The sequence below is a fragment of the Narcine bancroftii genome, chromosome 2 (assembly GCF_036971445.1).
Source record: "Narcine bancroftii isolate sNarBan1 chromosome 2, sNarBan1.hap1, whole genome shotgun sequence".
NCBI classification, from domain to species: Eukaryota; Metazoa; Chordata; class Chondrichthyes; order Torpediniformes; family Narcinidae; genus Narcine; species Narcine bancroftii.
The window spans coordinates 290953308-290976245 of record NC_091470.1 but is presented as its reverse complement, the minus strand read 5'-3'; the positions used below and the strand labels follow the sequence as shown (position 1 = coordinate 290976245).

The following is a 22938-nucleotide window of genomic DNA, read 5'->3' as shown; positions in this document are numbered from 1 at the left end:
TTTACCAGGATTTGATTGGATTGGAAAACATACATTATGACACAAGGTTGACCTCAGAGTTTTCTCTTTGGAGCGTCAATGGATAAAAGGTGACTTAATAGAGGTACTGTTTTTAAGATTATGAGAGTCTTTGATAGGATGGACAACCAGCATCTTTTTTCCCCAAGGGAACAATAGCAAATACTACAGGACCTCTGTTTAAGTGGAGTGAAATTTAGAGGAGATGTCAGATTTCAGAAAGTGGTGAGTGCCTATAATGCATTGACAGGAGCGGTGGTGCAGGCTGACATTCAAAAGCCGACACTCCTAGATAGGAACATGAATACAACAAAAATAGATGGTTATGGGTGTGAGGTAAGGAAGGGTTATATTGTTGTGGAGAAAGTTTACATAAGTTGACACATCATTGTGGGTTGAATTGCTTGTACAAATAGTCCCTGACTTACTATTTTTTGAAGTTATGACGGTTCAAATCCGTACTGCACTTTTAATTTTGGCTAGGCTATGTTCAGTGTCTCCTGACGGCACTGTATCGGTCCCCACACTGAGCCCATTGCCCCAGTCTCTCCCGACAACCCTATGTCAGTCCCAACACTGATCCCACTGCCCCGCTCTCTCCCAACAGTCCCATGTCAGTCCCCACACTGATCCTACTGCCCTGCTCTCTCCCCACAGTCCCGAGTCAGTCCCCACACTGATCCCACTGCCCACTCTCTCCCAACAATCCTGTGTCAGTCCCCACACTGATCTTACTGCCCCCTCTCTTCCCAATGTCTTCACAGGGCCAGGTTTCCAAAGCTCCAAGAGATTTGAGGCCACAATTTTGCTGAAGTCAACATTAAAATAAACTGATATATTTGGAAAATATTATGGCAATTTACTTGCCAAAAATACATACAAAATAAGAATGATTCTGATGAAAAGTCACTGAACTGAAAGTTAATTGTTTTTTCTCCTCACAGGATTTGCCTGAGCCACTGTATTTTTCTAGTTATTTCTATCTGCTTTTATTGTTCCAACACAATGAATACATTGGTTCGCTGAACAATATTTTAACAGAAAGATATATGTAGAGCTTCCATATGTCAGGCAACTATTTGCTGATAATTACTAGATTTTAGATCTTTCTAGCCTTTGTGAAAACTTTGAATAGTACTAGTGAAAGTGAATGAGTACTGGCATGTGCTGTTATTAATGAGGAGAGTATTTATATTGATTATTTACATTTTGTATTTACAGGTTTGTTAAATAAAAATCAGAAAGTTCAGATTTAAAAAGAACTAAATGGTGAGACTCAAACACAATGGATACTGTAAGATGGTGCCGACGCTAAGGCTAAATCAGATTTAGAGATTTGATTCTATTTGTGCAAACCATTCCTTTCTGATCGAAAGTGCAATACCAGTAACTAAGAAAATATATTGATTAAGCACAATTTGATGCAAATGGAACTGTTAAAAATTAGTTGAAAATACAATTCAAATTTGGTTTTCACTGGGAATTTGTATTCTTCTGCACTTACTTGGGGTCAGGAGGACCATCAGAAAGTGGTTTCATTGAGAGCTTACACAAGGATCTGAAGACCAGAAAGGCATCCTTCTGAAGAATATGAGAGAACTTAGCACTAGAAGGACCTCCAGGGGTGGTTCCACATTCCTAAAAAAATGAAGCAAAATTATCATATCGTTATACCATTTGTGCAAGGCTTTTCTGCTCCAGAGCTTCAATGCATTGGGGCATTTAATATTTTGAAAAGATGGGGAGATGGCTAATGGACAAAACATTCAGACATTCTGCCCATCAATTAAACAAATTACATGATATACTGGTGGAAAATATTATTGTAAATGCTTCATGTAAATATCCCGTCCTGACAAAACTGAAGCATTTCTGCCTGTGTACGTCATTGTATTATTTCCTTCCATATGTGATCAATGACAAATTAAAAGAAACTAATGTGTATTTGATATAGGTTAAAACACAAGATAGCCCATTCATTTAGTTCCGATGAATACTATGGAGCAGCAGCTACATAGTGTAACATCTGGCAATTAGCCAATCACTATAAATGGGCAATGTTTAATTCACCTCGATACCTCAATAGGTAGAAAAGGTCTGGTCTAAAATATTAACCATCACTGAATTCTGTAAAATGCTGCCAAAATCTAATGTTAGGATTCGTGTTTTATAATACAAACACTGATTTTAAAAACTCAAATTTTCAAATTTTAGAGTTGATAAAATTGAATAAATGAACATGACTTGTTTAATGTTAAACATGTATTCATTTTCAGGCTGTATATTTGCTTTGATAGAATGATTATTTATCTGACAATAATGAAGATACATCATATGGCATATTCCAGTAAGCAGTTGTGCAGTGACATGGCACTTTTCATTTATCAGATTTTAGAGCATTTATCTGAACACCAATGAATCAGAGAATTTCAAGTCTGCTTAGGAAAAACACTAAGCAATAATACTGAAAACTTCCATGTTGGCTATTCTCACTCCACCCTTTCTCTTCCCTCACCCTGTACAGTGAGTTTGTTCATTTCTTTATTCTTCGAACAGCTGGATACATTTGAGAGTGGATAAATGCAATATATGAGTATTTTATCCAACATTATAGAATTTGATTTTGAAGTTAATTCATAATTTATATCAAAGTATGCAAAATTATAACCTTTGAAAATGAATTGCATCATTCTTAAACGTGTATATTCTTCAGCAAAATAATACATTGATGCGTCATTGAAACATTCTGTTTGGATATACAGTAGAACTCCGATTATCCAAAATTGGATTCTCTGAAATCCTCACTTATACGAAAAAAATTAAAAATTTCGGATAAATGAGGATATCCAAAAGAAATCAGAACTCCTCATTTATCCAAATATTTTTTGAAACCGTACTGACCTTGCAGGTTGAAAAAAAATTCCTCCCTCCCCTCTCTCCATTTCTTCTTTATCTTCTATTGACTTTTCTCTCCATCTCTCTCTCAAACTGCATCCCACTGTCTCCCAGTTGCAAGCAGTTGAAAGAATCCCTTGTCCTGGCATCATCAAGGAAGCAGCCTCCCAGGCAGGTATGGGGACCTCAAGCTCCCAGGCAGGAGCGGGGCCCCAACAGGCAGGTGTTGGTGATCGGCAACGGCCAGCATTTTTTTGGTGAAAATTAAACATTATTTTAATGCTTGAAAATCCTTCCTTTGTTGTATGTTTTTGTTTAAATACTGTTACAAGTGATTTGTTGTTGCTGCTGGGATGTTTTTAAAAATTAACCAGTTATCCAAAAAAACATTTATCCACCATAGGTTCAGTCCTGGCCATTGCAGATAATTGGAGTTGTACTGACATTGGAAACAATGAATGGAAGTTTGATGCACAAATAATGCAGAAAGAAGAGAACTACGGAGACAGGATGGGAAGAATAAACTAAATGAGAGGAAGCTCATGTGGAATATCAATGCTGGAAATGACCAGGCTCAGTGACCTCTTTGCAATATATACATGTGCTGGGAAACTCAGCAGGTAATGCAGCATACATAGGAAGTAGAGGGTCACCAAGGTTTCTGGCCAAATTGAAACTTTGGTTACCTTTTACTTCCTATGGATGCTGCGTAGCCTACTAAGATTTTCCAGCACATTTGGGTATTGTACTTGACCTTAGCATCTGCAAACTTTGTTTATCTATATGTTTTTTTTTCTCCAAAGAACTTTTATATACATCCTTTTATCAATATTTGCTGCGTTATTTTAAAAACCACATCTCAAGTTGTTACTTTTTGCACCAGTCTTCAACAAACTGTGCCTCCTCACAAAGAAAAATGTAATTGATTGCAGTATTTTGATATCAGAAAGAAGGTCTGGCTGAAGCAACTTAAACTAGATTGGAACAAGATCAGAGACGTGGCTCAAGGATGGAAGCCATTGAGAGATGAATGTCCAAGGATACACAGTCTATTGAAATGATTGTCAGGTAAGCAGAGAGGGTGGCATGGCTCTGTTGGTAAGGAATAACATTAAATCATTAGAAAGGGGTGACATAGAGTCAGAAGATACAGAATCATTGTGGGTTTAGTTAAGAAATGGCAAGGGTAAAAAAAAAAACAATTTTGGCAGACCTCCAAACAGTAGTTGGAATGTAGACAGCAAATTAGAAAAGCAAATAGAAAAGGTGTGACAGAGGGCAACATTATGGTCGTCATGAGGGATTTTAATGTGCAAATTAATTGGGAAAACCAGGTTGGGACTGGATTTGAAGAGAGAGAATTTGCAGAATGCCAAGGAGATGACTTGTGGCTGAGCCAGCCAGGGAAATGGCAATTTTGGATTGGATATTTTGTAATGAACCAGAGTTGAAAGGGAGCTGAAGGAAAGAGAAACTTTAGGAGGCAGTGATCGTAACATGATAGAACTTGACCTGCAGTTTGAGAGGAAGAAACTAAAATTAGAGGCGTCAGTATACCAGTGGAATGAAAAGAACTACAGAAGTAAAAGAGAAGGACTTGCAAAAGTTAACTTGAAAATCACAATAGCAAGGAGGGTGACAGAGCAGCAATGGCTGGAGTTTCTGTGAGAAATAAAGAAAGTGCAGGACAGGTTTATTCCAGACAAGAAGAAATATTTGAATGGAAAATTGACAACTGCGGCTGACAAGAGAAATCAAAGGCAGAGTAAAGGCAAAAGAAAGGGCAGACAAGGAAGCAAAAAAATAGTGGGAAGATAAAGGATTGGGAAGCTTTTAAAAACAAACAGAAGGGAACTAAGAAGGTCATTTGGAAGGGAAAAATTAACTTTGAAAGGAGGCCAGCAAATAATATCAATAATAATACTAAAATCTTTTTTTTTTAAGTATCTTAACAGTAAAAAAGGCAATATTAGATATAGGACAGATAGAAAATGACACTGGAGAAATTATAATGGGAAACAAAGAAATGGCAGAGGAACTGAATGAGTCTTCCCTGTGGAAATTATTAGCAGTATTCCAAACTTTCAAGGGTGTTAGGGAAAAGAGAATGCAGTCAAGATCACCAGTGAGAAGGTGCTTGGGATCAGATGTAAAGCACCCTCAGGTTCTGAGAGAAGTAGCTATAGAGTTACTGGAGGCACCCATAATGATCTTCCAAGAATCAAAAGATTCTGGCATGGCTTTGGAGGACTGAAAAATTCCAAAGTTCGCTCCGCTGCTTAAAAAGGGAGGGAGGCGACAGAAAGGAAATTATAGACCTGTTAGTCCAACATCATGGCATAGAAGTAGTTATCAAGTCAATTGTCAAGGATGAGGTAACTGAGTAACTGGAGGTGCATGACCAGCATGGTTCCTTAAAAGAAAGTCTTGCCTGTCAATCCTACTGCAATTTTTTTTTTAAGGAAATCACAAGTAGGCTAGACAAAGGCAGTGGATGGTATATATTTGGACTTTCAAAAGGTCTTTGACCAGGTGCTGCACACGAGGCTGTTTCATAAAAGGAGAGCTCATAGAATTACAGAACAGATACTAACCTGGGTCAAGCATTGGCTGATCAGCAAGATACAGAGTGTGGAAATAAAAGAATTCTATTCTGATTGGCTACTGGTTGCCAGTGGTGGACTGCAGCTGTCAGTGTTGGGGCCATTTCTTTTTACAGTGTATGTTAATGATTAGGATTGCAGAATAAATAACTTTTTAAGGCAAGATGCAGATGACACAAAGGGAGGTGAAGGGTAAGGTAGTGAGGAAAAAACAGAGAGGTTGAAGAGAGACCTATATAGATTAGGAGAATGGGCAAAAAAGTGGCAAATGAACTACAATGTGGGAAAGTGTATGGTCATGCATTTTGGTAGAAGGAATCAAATGATACAGTATTATTTGAATGGGAAAAAAATCAAAATTCAGAGATGCAAAGGGACTTGGGAATCCTCGAGACCTGCAGGTTGCATCAGTGGTGAGGAAGGTGAATGCAATGTTGGCAATAATATCAAGAGGAATAGGATACAATAACAGGGAAGTGATGTTGAAGCTTTAGAAAGCAGTGGTGAGGCCTCACTGGAGTACAGGGTATAGTTTTGGGCTCCTTATTTAAGGAAGGATGTGGTGGCATGAGGGAGAGTTCAGAGAAGATTTAGAAGAATTATTCCTGGAATGAGGAATTAGCAAATGATGAACATTTGACGGCTATGAACTGAACTCTTTGGAGTTCAGAAGAATGAAGGGAACCTCATAGATGCATTTGAAATGTTGACAGAGCAGATGTGGCAAAGTTGTATCCCATGGTAGGAGAGTCAAGGACAAGAGGGCACAATTTCAGGATTGAAGGGTGCTCATTTAAAACAGAGATGCAGAGGAATTTCTTTAGCCAGAGAGTAGTAAATCTCTGGAATTTGCTGCTACCTTTGGTAGCCAATTTATTAGGTGTATTTTCGGCATAATTTGATAGCTGTCTGAATAGTCAGATTGTCAGGGTATCAAAGGTTAAGAGGAGTGGGGTTGAGTGAGAGAATGAATCAGTTCATGATAGAGTGGCAGAGTGGAATCAATGGCCCGAGTGGCTTACTTCTGCTTCTATATCTTATGGAAATTTTTTTTATAGTACTGACATTTTAAAATCACAAGCTCACATGAAACTTAACATGCTCAGCAATGTATTATTTTGAAAAAGCAAACAAAAAATTTGAAAAGATTCATGCCTTTTCTTCATGGCAATGTGTAAACACAGGAAATTTAAGAAATGTCACCTTTCAAATTAAATGCAAAAATGAAATTCAAAATGTTCACATGTACACTCTAAATAAAGCCTTAGTACTAATGATTTAAAGTCATAGAATTTACTCAATAAAGTTACCCAGTCAGATTTTAATAAATAACCTACCCCTAATGAAAAGATTAATAATAACAATATTTGAAAATAATTATGAAAAGAGATCAATCTATTTCTTATTTGCCATCACCTGAGTATCACTGGATGAAACTGACAATCTGTCATCTGGCAGAGGTGGAGTATACGATGTGGAGATTGGTGTCCCTGGAATTCCATTGGAATGAACATTGTCCACTTCATGAACTGCTGGTGTTTCCTCATCCAGGATGCCATCAGTAGTTTCAGAACCACCAATTCCACTTTGTTTCTCTTCCAAATCTGGAGGATAATGTCTTAGTTAAAAACTTAACAAAATTATGCTTTACAAAATGATGACATGTGCACACCACTTTGAAGAAAAAGCATGTCAGTAAAATTTTGAAACGTGAGGAATAAATAATGAAAATAATAATAAATCAATAACGATGTGGGTTTCATTTAAAAAACATTGAAAACAGACAAACACACATTAATGATAGAAATGTAAAATGATGCTCATTATTGCTGATGTTGACAAATTTCCAAATGAATCAGCCATACAGAACACAATTATATTGTGACTTTAGAATAGCAAAAAAAATCTTAAAGTACTTTATGCAAGTATTTCCAAATAAAATTTGACAATTAGCCACATAAAGACATAAAAGCCAAAAGCTTTTATGAAATTGAGAGATTTTAAGGTGCCCTTTGAAGGAGCAAAGTAGAAGTAGAGGGGCAGAGGTACCAAGGCACTTATGGCTTTGGTACCGAAAGGATGAGCACCAGATTCGTGGCTGATCAAAAAGCTAAAATTGGAGAAATGAGATACCTTTAAGAATTGTTAAACAGGAAAAGATAGCACAGAAGAGGAAAGGATGAGACCATGAAGCATTTTGAAAACAAATCGAGGAATTTTAAAATCAAAGCACTACTTAACTAGAAGCCATAGCAGCTTTGCAAGCACATGGATTTGGTGCATATTACAACAAGAGCAATAGTGTTTTCCATGACCACCAGTTTTTGGAGGACATGGTGAGGCAGCCCATCTTGGATTGTTTTGGAATGGATAAATCTAGCAATAATATGGGACTGAATAAACTGAGACCTAATTGGTGAAGTACAGCAATCCCAAATTCATGGTTTAATGGCACTGGGCTGCTGCCTTTCACTCAAATCAGTGGACAAATTTCAGGCTCAGATTGTTTTCATTATATAATTTGGAGGAGGGGTACGAAAAACTGGCACTGCCTCACCCACCTTCAATTGAACTTTTTACTGGCCAATCACAGCAGCACTGAGGATGGTAGTGGGGTGGTCCAAATCCCACATCGTCCCATCCTCCTAGATGCGTTGTAGGGAGAGGTCCTTTAAGAGGGAGGAAGAAAGTGGGGGTTGGAGAGGAGAGGTTGGGGTGGAAATCAAAAATATAACAAGCAAAAATTATTTGGCTAATTATGACTGAAATCCTTTAACTCAAGATCTCAAAAATGTTCGTTTATTGTCACATATCCTATGATGCTGTGATAAAATGTGTTTATTTAAGACTGATCTAACAAAATCACATTTATAAAATATGCTATATTAACTTCTAAAACAGGTTACAATATTTTAATTTCAGCTTATGATCTATCTTCCATCAAACTTGTTGAAGCCCCATACCAGTTAACTATGCTATGAAAAATTTAATAACTTTCACAATTAGAAAATAAAACAAGTACACTCTAAAAATGTCTGCAGTTGGTCTCCAGCTTTGAATTGGATTTTGATAAATTCATCCTCCAGAACTTGCATGTTCAAAAGAATGAACAACAAATTAAGCACAAAGGTCACAGTCTCTGCTCGATCTCCTATGAAGATCAATTAGGTGAGATATTATAGCACATTGTTAGATTGATGCATTATTGGAAGCTTGGGAGATTACCAGGCATTGACACAATAAAACACTTGCAGTATAAAGTGATTTTTTTTTAAAATGTCAAATAAAAATCTGAGATAAAGATCTTCAAATGCAATCAATTGGTTGCAAAGTATTCTCTTTAAAGTGGTCCCTCCACTGCAAATTCTGAGGAATTGATTTGGGCTTTTTAATTAATATGCAAGGGTGATTCAGCTACATTTGCAATGCAAAGGGAATACTTCATCTTTAAATTTAAATAACGTATTTTATTTTTAAATAGTCTTATAAATTGGCCTTTTTTTTTTAAATTGGATATTCAAAGCATTCTGATAATCGGTCTCATATTACTCATTTGAAGCAAAAAGACGAGATTGTGACAGGTTTAATCCATTATCTTTTTCCTTTCCTTGTTAGTGTCATTCAAGTTCAAAGATAATTAAATTATCACTGCATTCATAATAGAAAGAGATAGTGTTCTTAAAAATCAACAGAAATTAAAGTAGATTAACATGCCAAAAGCAATAATTTCAGTATACTTTACCATTAGTTTTTTTTTTAATCACTGTAGAGAATTCTCTGAGCATTGTAAAAATATAATAAATCATTTATGCTGTTAAGTCTTCAAGTTTCATTGTGACATCCCATTCTCACCTATTAACTAACAGGAGTTGGCTGAAACTGCAGAATTCTGCATTCTAACATCATCTGATGGTTCTGAGTAAACATCAAATCCTTTGTCTTGGATCTTAAATGGTTACACTAGATTTATTGAATGAATCTGCCTATTCCATTATTATCACCTTACACCAATTTTTTTCTCACCAGAGATGTAAAACATTACCATAATTAAAATTTTTAAGTGTAAAAACAATTGAAATAAATTAATACAAAACTAACATTTGCTGGCAATCCTTTAACTTTTAACAGCCAAATTGAAACTTTTACTGCCTGAAAGAGAGAAAACATTCGAGATGGAAACATTAAAGAAAAATCAATAAAATGTCATGCTCAGGTACAACGAAACATGAGAATAAATTAAGAGATGAAATGAATACACTACCTCCAACTGTGGTCACCAATTCTTGTAGAATGCTCTGTACAATTTCATGGACATTATCGTCAAATTCAAGACCCTCCCCATGACTGCTGCCTGCAATCCCTTTTCCAAAACCTTATACAAGGACAGAACATAAAGATGCTCAGAACAACTCAGACACCACTAAATTAAAAAAATAAAAGTACGACTAAAGCAACAAATTACAACAAATACTTTGAGATGAAGCTTTGAGAATATTCCCAAACTTGAACATTCTTTTTGTAACATGGATTACAAGTTACCACGGTTTGTCAAAACCAAGTGTCTAATATCTGTGTAATTGTGGTGCCTACTCCTCGATTTATAACAATTCTATTGAAGTATTTGCATTCAGGCACAAGTTTGTTTCTCTGTTAAACATTGGACTTTTTATTCCCATTCCCATTTCTATGAATAAAAATTCAAATTTTTGGTCAGCAGTGAACATTGTATTCTATTTGTAACACCTACAGCTGTCCATTATATGTTTACTGGGCTATGGCGTGGAACTTCAGACTATCAGGAGACAAATCAGCAGAAAAATTCTCCATGGCAACTGGGGATCCATGCGAATTAAATTGAAGAAACTTTGTACAGAGTCTGACCAGTTAGAATATTTAATCTAAAATTATGTACATAAAACAAAACAGAAAGAGGAAAAGACAGATGGGCTGAAATGACAAAAAATATTGATGTATTAATGTTCAAAACATATGAGTAAATCATTGTATGATGTTAATTTGAATCTTCAGACATTGATTCGAAGTAATTGTCACCTTAAAAACACACTTTAATGGATAAGCCCTTTTTACCTGTTGCATTTAGAATTAGTGTACACAAATATATGGAAGAGCCAAGTGAATAAAAGCTAGACAACAAATTCCTGACTTCTTATTGATCAGGCACAAATAATGCCAGGAATTGCTGTTGTATTTGCTTCTCAATTACATGGACATTAATATCTTCTCCATTTTTTTTTCATATTTAGATCATCATGTTTCAATCCAAACTTGATGTGTTACTTTCATAACTATGTTTACATAATTTTATGTTAAAAGTGAGTATATATTCAATCATAGAAAAAGATGGACATCATTCCAAAGTTTAAGTATCAAGAGAACTGGGGTGACACAGTTAACATAGCAGTTAGTGCAATGCCTTTACGCCAATGACTGGGACTGGGGTTCGAATCCCATGCTGTCTGTATGCATTGGTTTTCCTTGGGGGCTCAGGTTTCCTCCCACCATTCGAAACATTTTGGGGTTGTAGGTTAATTGGGTGTAAATTGGGTGTCACGGACACATGGGCCAAAATGGCCTGTTACATGTCTAAATTTATTTTTAAAAATTATAGAATGTACAAATTAAACTGATGATCATCCTTCCCTGCAAAATTCTGAGACAGTGTTCAGATGTGTGGGGCCATCAACATGAACAAAATGTTTCTATTCAACAATTTTTGGAAAAGTAATTCAACATTTCATGGCCAGCAGACATGGTTGTAATGAAACACCACCTTGAAATATTCAATACGCTGCACCCCCATCCAATCTCCCCAAGCAAACTTGCAATATTGTGCTGACCAAGGTCTACTTTGGTGATCTAACTTTAATCTTGAAAAAAAACTGAAAGCATCTCTCATAACTCTTCCCCATACCATCCCATGGACCATAGCCCCACCAGAGAATAATAGAACACAGTCCTCATAAAATCAATGTCCTCATTTCGTCAGGACATCTTCCCTCTACAACTTATAGCCTCAATCTCCAAACCATCAATTTTTGCTTTTACTTCCTGCCCAAGATCTGCAAGTAGGACTCTCCTGTACATTACCACTTCAGTGAACTTATTGCTTAACACTTCCAAGTTTCCTGGACACAAGCTAAGAGATGGCCCATCTCTTCAAATCTGTCTAACACCAGGATGGTGAGAGTACCTTATACTTCTACCTTGAACAGAGGCAAAATCAATTCGGCTCAGCAGCCACCTGCTTTGTCTGACTAGTCATCACTTTGTTCAACATTTTTTTAGCTCCACTCCTTTCTTTCAAACCTAAGGAGTTGTTATGCTTTTTAAAAAAAAACCAAAAGATGCATGGAACAGAACCTGTTTCAATCTTACTCCCTAACTCAATTATATTCAATAAATAGATAAATGCATTGCTGCTACTTCCTCAACTCCTACAGAACTTTGGCACCTAGTTAACCCTGCTCTCTCTTGCATAGTCTATCTCAGACTCTTCCCTTCAACTTCTTGATGTCCACCTCAGAAAATTATGAATAACTGAGCACAAACCCAAAACAAAATTGATTACATCTCTCACCTTGCTTCCCATGCTTCCCAGAATATTCTCCCAATTTTTACCAACAGCTTGTTCAAGAGGCAACATTTTTGGCAGCAGAGCTTCAAGGAGAGCCTTTTTTGTTGCAATTGTAATTTTTGCCTCATCATAATAGATAGGGCTTCAAGTGCACATCTGTGCTGATGCCCTCTACTCCCAATGAAAACAAACAATTTATGTGATTTTTCATTTCATTAGCTGGACCCTCTTACCCTGCATCAAGAGGGAGCATTTCCAACAACATAATGCATGGAGTCACCTTCATCCAATTGTTTGGAATGAAAAAAATACTCAAATGTTTGCCTTGGCTTACTGACAAATGAAGGAAAAGACCTGTTGGTAAAACAGCAGCTGGGCAATATCATGTACTGCACAGGTCTGAATTCCTGAAAGGGGAATATTAGAATACTGTAGAAGGAAGTTTAAAAATAAACCATAAGGCACAGGAACAGAAATAGGCTATTCAAAACATCAAGTCTGTCCCGCCATTTATTTTCCCACTCACCCCCACTCCTTGTCCTTCTCCCTTTAACCTTTGATGCCTGCAGAATTAAGAATCTCTGCCTTAAATACACCCAATGACCTGACTTCCACAACTGCCTGCAGCAACAAATTTCACAGATTCACCACCCTCTGGCTAAATAAATTTCTCCACATCTCTGTTCTATGTGGACACCCTTCCATCCTTAAGTTTTGCCCTCTTGTCCTAGATTTCTCCACCATGGGAAACAACCTTTCTATACGTGATTTGTCCATGCCTTTCAATATTCAAAATGTTTCAATGAGATCCCTCCCCCCCACCCCCCCTCGCCCCCTCCTCCCCCCCACCCCCCCACCCCCCGCCGCCCCTGCTTTCATTCTCCTAAATTCCAACAAATACAGGCCAAGAGCAGTTAAACTTTACTCGTTTGAAAACCCTCTCATTCCTGGAATCATCCTTGTGAACCTCCTCTGAACCTGAATATCAGCACAACCTTTCTTAAATGAGGAGCCCAAAACTGCTCATATTACTCCAAGTGAGGTCTCACTGGTGCCTGACAAAGGCTCAACATCACATCCCTCATCTGACATTCTATTCCTCTTGAAATGAATGCCAGCATTGCCTTCTTCACCACAGATTCAACCTGCAAGCTTACCTTCAGTCTAACCTGCTCAAGGACTCCTTCGTCCCTTTGCAATTGGGAATTTTCAATTTTCTCCCCATTTAGAAAATAGTCTGCCCATTTATTTCTTCTACCAAGTGCATGACTGTACACATTATGAATTGTATTTCATCTGGCCATTTCTCTGTCCATTCTCCTAATCCAAGTCCTTCTGCATCCTCCCCATTTCTTCAATAATAACTGCTCCTCCACCTACCATATAGTTCATCAATTTCAAAGTACATTACATAGGAAGCAACAATAATCAATAACTTTATTTTAAAGCATTACCCTTTTAAAGTGCAAAAAAACTATACACAAGTTTATGAGCAAACTTATTTACTTTTAGCAGCAGTGGCTTGGTCAACTTCTGTTTGTTCATTTTCTGCATGACACATATCAGTTCCATTTTCTGGCTCTGTATCTTCTTGAATTGGTTGGTCAACCTCATTGATGTGTTCTGATTCCATCACAGGTTCTTGAGCCAGCTCGAGAACAGGCTGCTCCTCAAGTCGATTCATTTGTGGGGATTCAGGTTCAAATTGATTCATAGAGGGCTGCTGAAGATGATGTTGTTGCCGAAGTCTCTCCTTTTCCATTTGTTTTACTTCCTGCAGCTGAATGCACAAAGACATGGTTTCAGATGAAAATGGAACCAAAACTTCCTTCTTGAAGAACTCAATGCATTAGTTAATTTACTGGGTCAAACAGAAGAATTGTGGGAAAGATGGGGAAAGATGATACCATGGGAGCAGAAATAGCCCATCGAGTCAGCCCCACCATTCAATCATAAGCTGATCAAAATCGATTTTCCCACCCAACCCCACTGCCCAGCCTTCTCCCTATAACCATTGATGCCCTAGCTAATCAAGAACCTATCAATCTCTGCCTCAAAAACATCAACGACTTGGCCTCCACAATCGTCTGTGAGAGCAAATACTACAAGTGGACACCCTTTAATCCTGAAGTTGTGCCCTCTTGCTATGATTCGCCCACCATGGGAAACAACCTTTTAACATCCATGCCTTTCAACATCCCCCTCTCATTCTCCTAAATGCCAATGACTACAGGCCAAGAGCCATCAAACACTCCTGATATAACCATTTTATTCCCAGAATCAACCTTATGAACACCCTCTGAACTCTCTCTGACGTCAGCACATCCCTTCTTAAATGAGGAACCCAAAACTGCTCACAATACGCCAAGTAACGTCTCACCCATGCCTTATAAAGCTTTAACATCACATCCCTTCTCTTTTATTGTATTCCTCTTGAAATTAATTTGGAGATCTGAGGGTAATGCAATTATCAAGCAGGGAATATTAAACAGTGATAATAGCTTGGAAGAGAAGAACAGCACCCAGAGTGGTGGAATCACTTACAAAATCAATGGAGGGAAGGTTGGATAATTAGTTTAATTCAAATAGGATCAAGGAAGCAGGAAGTGCTGGATGTGTTTAGAAAATGGACCTCGTGAGACAGAACATAACTACAGAAATATGGGATTATGACAGAGACATGGAAAGCCTGAAGAGGGATGTTGTGGAGAGGCAACATTGCTCTCCAAATGAAGTGGCACTTCTATCTCAACACCTAAAAGATCCCAAATAAAACAAAATGGGACCACATGCTTCTCAGCATTCATGTACCAGAGCATCTTAAGCAATGACTCCTCTTCTTACCCCTAACATCATAGTCTCTGTAGTGCAACAAGCATCGATCCTTAGTCCTTTGTAGAAGTCAGTAAGAATTGTCTATCTGAATCATTGAGGGCTTTCACTCCAGAGAAAACAACCCAAGTGTGTCCAACCTCTCCTCATGGATCTTACCCTTTAATCTAGGCAACATCCTGGTAAATCTCTTCTACACCCTTTCCAAAACCTCCACATCCATCTTGTAATGGGGCTATCAGAATAGCACAAATACACCAAATATGGTCTCACCCAAGTTTTATCAAGCTGCAACACAATTTCCTTACTTTTATACTTAATGCCCACCCAATGTAGGCAAGCAAGCCATGCAGCTTTCTACCATTTTTTATTACATGAAACAAATTTAAACTTCTTAAATGTCATAATGTACATATCTCAAATGTTTTCCTTGCAGTGTAATTTCACATTTGACATTGCTCTTTTCCCTTCCCTTTTGCAAAGTAACAGAATTCCAAAGTATGAATACAATTGCAGATGTTTTTATTTTGGAAAAGGAAGGGCATGAAGATCAACTTTTGTTAGATGTATACAACATCCATGAAGAGATTTTGCAAGTGTTGATTGAAGAAAGAAAGTGAAAATATTCACAAAAGATAAATGAATAATTCTTCAGTATAATTTAGACTGCCCGGTGGTGATAGGATGGGATTTCGCTATTGAGATTAATAAATTGAAGATCCAGTCTGTGAAGGTTAATTCTATAATTACTATGTTGATTATTACCCTCCCCCCACCACCGAACAGAAATCTTTAAAAATGTTTATATGACAAATTGTCCAGGAAGAGGATATACCCTAAAATTCTGTTCAAGAATGGGGAGGAAAATGGGACAAAAAAAAAAATCTCCTTCACTCCAAGATTGTGGGAAGGGAGATTGGGCTCAGCAGGCCAGATGACCTACTTCAACATGCTCTTTGAAATTATCTGTAGTTAGTAAAATGCATACACCACTAGCAATAGAAAGCCTAAGAAATAAAAGAATTTCAGGAAGGAGCAATGAGTGTCATTCCCAAAATAAAATTGATTGAGGAATATAGAATAAAAGCAAATTAGCAAGAAATATTATGAAGTGCATAACAAGAGCTTCTGAGCAAAATGCTGCAAAAAGAAATGTGGGTGCCACAGACTCTGACAGGGAAATAAAAATAAATGTTCAGACATTGAAGATGTCTTCCCTGTCTTCCCTGTTCATCTGTCTTCATGTTTTCCCTGCATGAAACAATATTGTGGAACTGAAGGAAAAGCATTAAAAAAATCAAGGTAATTAATAATAAAATAATTGAGAAATTTGGGGAATAATTTAAGGAATAAATCAGTACTTTTTATTAAGAAGAAATCATTGGATTGAGTATTCCTTAATTTAGAAATTTCACTTAATAAATTAGTAAAACTAAATAAGGACAGACTTAGAGCTAACATTATGGTACACATAGACCATAGTTTAAAGGGTAGCAAATGCAGAAGCTAACTTTTCATATTCAGATTAACATCTGTTACTCGTGCCAGTGCATGTAAGATAGCCAAATGATTATCCTGTGGGAACGTGTGTTTGAAATAGAAAGAACATTGATAAGACAGTAAATAAAAAATGAAAAAGATATGGACTTACAGCAAACAATTAGGAAGTCAAGTAATTATGCTGGGCTTTATTGCAAGGGGATTGATATACAAAGGCAAGATCTTTATCTGAGGTAACACAAACCTTTGGCATGATCGTACTTAGAGTGCAAAATTTTAGTTTTCTTTATGGCCATAATGTTTAGATAGATTACTGGAATGGGAAGGGCCAATGGTTGATCGACGAGTAGCAATTAGCTTACATTCAAGGAACAAGTTGATCATCCAAGATTCTGAGATAAATTGACAGGATGACACTGAGAGTTGTTTCCTCTCACTATTTCTGTTTCAATCTCGGGGAGGAAGTAATGGCACAAGGGATAAATCACTTAGCATTGAGAGAAGACATTTATTTAGGCAATGGGCTCTCTACTTGAGAAAGCTATTCACTGAATTCCACCATCTCATCCCCACCCCCATCCCAAGATTGAGATGGATAGAAAAAAATGTATTTAAGGTGCTGGATTTGTCATAATCTTAATGGAAGGTATGTGGCCACCTTTGCTTCTATTTAATATGCTCTCACTAGAATAACATGTAATATTATTATTAATATAAATCAGGAATAAAGAAACAAATGCAGTATCTATTTAAAACTTATCAATCATTAATGATACCACAATAGTACATAGCTCAGCATGTTTCAGCTATCAAAACCAACTGTATTTTTTCTATAGGCCAAGAATCACAGAAATAAAATAATGAATGTGAAAATAAGCAAGTTACATACACAACAAAAGATTTTCTTGCACATGTTCTCCAAGATGCTCCAAGTAATAATTTATTTTGCTATTCAGAAAATATTTCACTTTTTAGGTTAACACTACCATTGAAAATTTGATACTCACTGCTTGGTTTTCCATTCGTGCGAATATAACATTCAACATCTGTGTCAGAGTTGCTTTGGCTGTGGTTTGGTTTATTAAACTTTTACTGGCCAGGTAGATATTGTAGCATGTTCTCACAGCCTGCAACACAGTTCCTTCATGTATTTCTATGTGCTGAGATGTCACAGCTGTTAATAACGCCTGAAAAGAGAAGTGGAGAGATTTGAAATGCTTAAGCAGAGATTTATTTGAATAATAGACATTTAATAACTGCTTTAGAGTCACAAGGTAGAAAGATACAAGGTAATTTACATACAAGAATTAAAAAATGGCAGCTGCTTAACCCATCATGCCCTAGCTTTAGTAAGGGGTTAGTTTCTCACTCACATGCCTACAATATTATCATGAATTTACAATAATAATTGAAACTATAAATAGTTTTCAGTCATAGATTTTAATTTGAAAATAATATCCACTTTAAATATGTGCAACAACCTAAGGCAGGTGTTAACTGCACAGCTGTTTCAATCGCTGATATTAAATTGGTGGATCATCCTTTTCAAATTGCTGTCAGAAAAATGTGTAAAAAATTGGTGATTTTTTGTGGAGGATAACATAAGACCATTGGCAAGATATTGATTGCATTCCAAGAAACAGCCATCAAATTTTCTGTAACACTAAGCAGCATTGTTTAAGATCATTGTCACATATATTGAAATTTCAGCAATATAGGTTGTTTTGCGAGCTGACCAGCAGACATGTCATTCATAGTACTAAACAGAATATAAAAGTACAAAAATCCAGAGTTACAGAGAGAGATGGTCATCTGCATTCAGGTCAACAAATGAGAAATGGGGAAAAAAAACTTTTGATTTCATTATATATTTCCCCCTAAATAAATTCAATGAAAGCAAATGGTATTCTATATCTCAAAGTTCCAAGTAGTGATTTGTGAATTCTATAAGGGTAAATTTCAGTAATGGCTTCAATATGTAGATTTTTTTTTAAATGGCAAAAGACCTAAACTGTTATTTGACATGAGAGTCAGCCATTCATACATGTTTAATTACCAGAAATTATAACAAACTCATTTGTCATTCAATTCTATTTTTTTAAAATCTTGATCATTGAAGTCCATGCAGACAAAATCCTGTGCCCCACCCTATCAACCACATTTGACACAAATACAAAAAAATCAATTGAATTTGGAAGGCATGACTTGCTCCGCACAAAGGTATGCTGACTGACAATAATAAGAACCATGCCCTTCTAAATGTGCACAAATCTTGTTTATAAATATCCTCAGCAACTGCTTTTCTACCAGTCTATAATTTCCTAGATTATCCCCATTTCCCTTTTCAAACAAAGAAATATTGGCTACTCTCCAATCTTTTCGGACCTTACCTGTTGTTAGTGAGGATGTAAGGATCTTGTCAAGGTTCAAGCCATCTCCTCACTTGCCTCTTTTAATTACCAGGGAGAAATCCTATCAGACCCTGGATACTTATTCACCCTAAATATGCTTCAAAAATCCCAGCGCTATTTCCTTCTTGACCTCAAAATGCCTGAAAACATTAACATCAACACTATGCTCCCTTTCACTATCCTTCCTGATCACTATCCTTCCTTGTCTTTCTCCTTAGTGAATCACTCATTCAGTACCTTGCCCAATTCCTCAGATTCCAAGAATATATTACCTTCTTTGTCCACAGCAATCCTCTTGATTTTAATACATATAAAATACCTTTGCATTTTCTTTAATTCTGATTGCCAGATATTTCATGGCCCCTTTTGGGCTTCCCAATGCTCTGCTTAAGCTATTTCCTACAATATATTCCTACAGGGTCCTGTTTGATTTAAGCTTTCTAAAATGTATATGTGCTTCTTTGTATCTTTTAGGCTGAATTCAGAACCACTGCCTCCATCTCAGAAGAGAAGCAAAATATTGATTGGAATCAAGAAAAGTTTGAAGCATTATGATTAAAGAATCTGCAAAATTGTTATCTACTTGTATTCAAGCTCTGGGGAGGAAACTATCAGGTCTTCTAAACTTATTAGCCTTTTGCTGTATTCCTGTATCCATGGTACTTTTTACCATTTTAGTGAGTTTGTACTTGATTTCTCAAGTTTCCTCAAATGTTAAATGTCAGCCACGATGAAGACTATTGTAATTCATTCTAGCATCTTGTTGGCAAATTCTTCAACTTCATCAAATCCTAATCTTGCAGTACACCAACAATTGTTTTTGTGTTAATTTTGCAAATTTGTTCTGTTGCGTCAGAGACAATAGGGTAGGAGGGATGAAAGGGGGAGAAATGGTTGAGCTAGACAGGAAAAATATCACTGCTGTATTCAGACAGGGCAGATTAGAGGGCTCGTCCACTGAGACTATATCAGTGGAATGGAGGAATGGGTAAGGTTCGACTGCAGCGAAGAATTCTATACTGAGCAACCATAGACGTTGGTGTACATGTTGTGGAATCATTGTACACGTTGTCGCGTTGATGTATACACGGGGAAGTCAATGTCCACACTGTGAAATTTAGTGCAAGACTGACACTTTCAGGCTTGCATGTTGAGCTAATATACATCGCTATTTCTGTCACATGGACAGGAAGTGACATCATCAGTGATGTCATCAGCCCAGATAAAAACCTGTGTTGGATGCAGGTCAATTTTCCACAGCACATCTGCCATTTTTGGAGCCAATTTGTATGTTGGTAAGTGGGTCACCATATGACCATATTAATAGGTAGACCACCTAATAGTCAGCAAGAATTGGAGGAGCAAATCTGCAGGGAGATAGCAAACAGCTGCAGGAAACAAAGTTGTGATGGTAAGGTGATTTTAACTTTCCACATTGCCTGGGATTTCCATACTGTAAAAGGGCCAGATACCACTTTCTCACATGCCCAAATTGCATGTACTGATGTTCCAGTTTCCTTCTTACAGCAAAAATATCTATCTGATACTGTTGGGTCTCATTTATTTAACTTTTGGGGCATGGTGTATAGCCTGTGTAACCAATTATATTGTATCATGCTTAACCTCATGTTTATTGTATTTCTCATAGTTCCGGAGCATAGCTTTTCCCATGTTTCATTCTTTATCTTTACGTTTAGATCTTGTTCCCACTTTTGTTTGGGTTAACAGCTTATTTCATCGTTCTCTTTCTCTTGCACTTTGATGTACTTGTTTGTTATAAATCTTTTAATTATCATTGTGTCTGTAATCACATATTCAAAACTGTTTCCTTCTGGTAATCTCAGCCTGCTTCCCAATTTGTCCTTCAAGTAGGTTTTCAGTTGGTGGTATGCAAGCATTGTACCGTGAGTTATACCATATTTGTACTTCATTTGTTCAAAAGATAATAATTTATTTCCCGAAAAACAATTTTCTATTCTTTTGATCCCTTTTCTCTCCCATTTTCTAAAGGAAAGGTTATCTATTGTGAAAGGGATTAGTTGATTTTGCGCCAATATTAATTTTAGTAGTTTATAATTTGTTTTTTTTCCTTTCTACGTGAATCTTTTTCCAAATGTCGAGCAGATGGTGCAGTACTGGTGAATTCCTATGTTGCACCAGCTTTTCATCCCACTTATATAGTATATGTTCAGGTATCTTCTCCCCTATTTTATCTAGCTCTAATCTGGTCCAATCTGGTTTTTTTCCTTGTTTGATAAAAATCTGATAGGTATCTTAATTGTGCTGCTCTATAATAATTCTTAAAGTTTGGTAGCTGTAAGCCCCCTTGTTTGTACCATTCTGTTAATTTATCTAGCGCTATCCTCGGTTTCCCCCCCCCCCCTCCTTAAGAATTTCCTTATTATTTTCTTTAGCTCCTTGAAGAATTTCTCTGTTAGGTGAATTGGCAACGAGTGAAATAGGTATTGTATCCTTGGGATGATATTCATTTTAATGCAATTTACCCCTCCTATCAGTGTTAGTGATAAATCTTTCCAGTGTTCTAAGTCATCTTGCAATTTCTTCATTAATGGATGATAATTTAATTTGTATAGATGGCCTAGATTATTGTCTAGTTGAATACCTAAGTATCGGATTGCTTGTGTTTGCCATTTAAATGGTGATTCTTTCTTAAACTTTGTGAAATCCACATTATTCATTGTCATCACTTCACTTTTATTTGCGTTGATCTTGTACCCCGATACTTCTCTATATTTCTTCAATTTCTTATGTAATTCTTTTATTGATAATTCTGGTTCTGTTAAGTATACTATGATGTCATCTGCAAATAGACTGATTTTATATTCCTTCTCTTTTATTTTTATCCCTCTTATTTTATTTTCTGTTCTTATCAGTACTGCCAATGGTTTTATAGCTAAAGCGAACAGTGAGGGAGATAGTGGACATCCCTGCCTAGTTGACCTGCTTAATTTAAATTGGTTTGATATATATCCATTTACTGTCACCTTCGCCAATGGTCCATTATATAAAGCTTTAATCCAATTAATATATTTCTCCGGTAGGTTGAACCTCTGTAGTACTTTGAATAAATAATTCCATTCTACTCCGTCTAAGGCTTTCTCAGCATCTAAGGCAACTGCCACTGTTGGTGTCTTATTTACTTGTACTGCATGGATTAAGTTAATGAACTTACAGATATTCTCCGTTATTCGTCTTTTCTTCATAAATCCAGTTTGATTTAGTTTTACTATTTTTGGTACACAGTCGGCCAATCTACTAATAGTTTAGCTATTATCTTATAATCTGTGTTGAGTAGAGATATTGGTCTATACGATGCTGGTGTTAGTGGATCCTTCCCCATCTTTAGTATTACTGTAATTATTGCTGTCTTGCATGAATCTGGCAAATTTTGTGTTTCTTCTATCTGATTCATTACTTCCAGGAGAGGAGGAATTAATAACTCTTTAAATGTTTTATAGAATTCTATTGGGAGTCCGTCCTCTCCCGGCGTTTTATTGTTCGGTAGGTTTTTTTTAATATATCCTGTATTTCCTCTATTTCAAATGATTTTATTAATTTGTTTTGCTCCTCTTTTTGCAATTTCAGTAGTTCAATTTTAGCTAGAAACTCATCTATTTTGTCTTCTTTCCCTTCATTCTCAGTTCGATATAATTGCTCGTAGAATTCCTTGAAGTTTTCATTGATCTCCGTTGGGTTACATGTAATTTGTTTGTCCTTTTTCCTTGATGCCAATACCGTTCTTTTAGTTTGTTCTGTCTTAAGCTACCAAGCTAGTAGTTTGTGCATTTTTTCTCCTAGCTCATAATACTTCTGTTTTGTCTTCATTATGTTCTTCTCCACCTTGTATGTTTGTAGTGTTTCATATTTTATTTTTCTGTCCACGAATTCTCTTCTTTTTGTTGTATCTTCCCTTATTGCTAATTATTTTTCTGTACTTACTATTTCCCTTTCCAGCTGTTCTATTTCCAGAATTATGTCCTTCTTCATCTTAGTTACATAACTTATTATCTGCCCTCTGATGAAAGCTTTCATTGCATCCCATAGTATAAATTTATCTTTCACT

At 36.5% G+C, this 22938-nt stretch overlaps 1 protein-coding gene across 2 annotated transcripts in view; it reads right to left on the bottom strand.

Moving 5' to 3' along the window:
* arfgef1 (ADP-ribosylation factor guanine nucleotide-exchange factor 1 (brefeldin A-inhibited)) overlaps positions 1–22938 on the bottom strand; it is a 178134-nt gene that overhangs the window by 86288 nt on the left and 68908 nt on the right. The window contains exons 5-10 of one of the 2 annotated variants that reach the window (XM_069921321.1): positions 17451–17630; positions 13618–13891; positions 9778–9888; positions 8078–8185; positions 6933–7120; positions 1523–1656 (exon numbers count right to left, since the gene is read on the bottom strand). In XM_069921321.1, the coding sequence (XP_069777422.1) occupies positions 1523–1656; positions 6933–7120; positions 8078–8185; positions 9778–9888; positions 13618–13891; positions 17451–17630 (995 nt within the window). The remainder of the gene's footprint in view (positions 1–1522; positions 1657–6932; positions 7121–8077; positions 8186–9777; positions 9889–13617; positions 13892–17450; positions 17631–22938) is intronic. The other variant, XM_069921322.1, reaches the window with a different exon arrangement.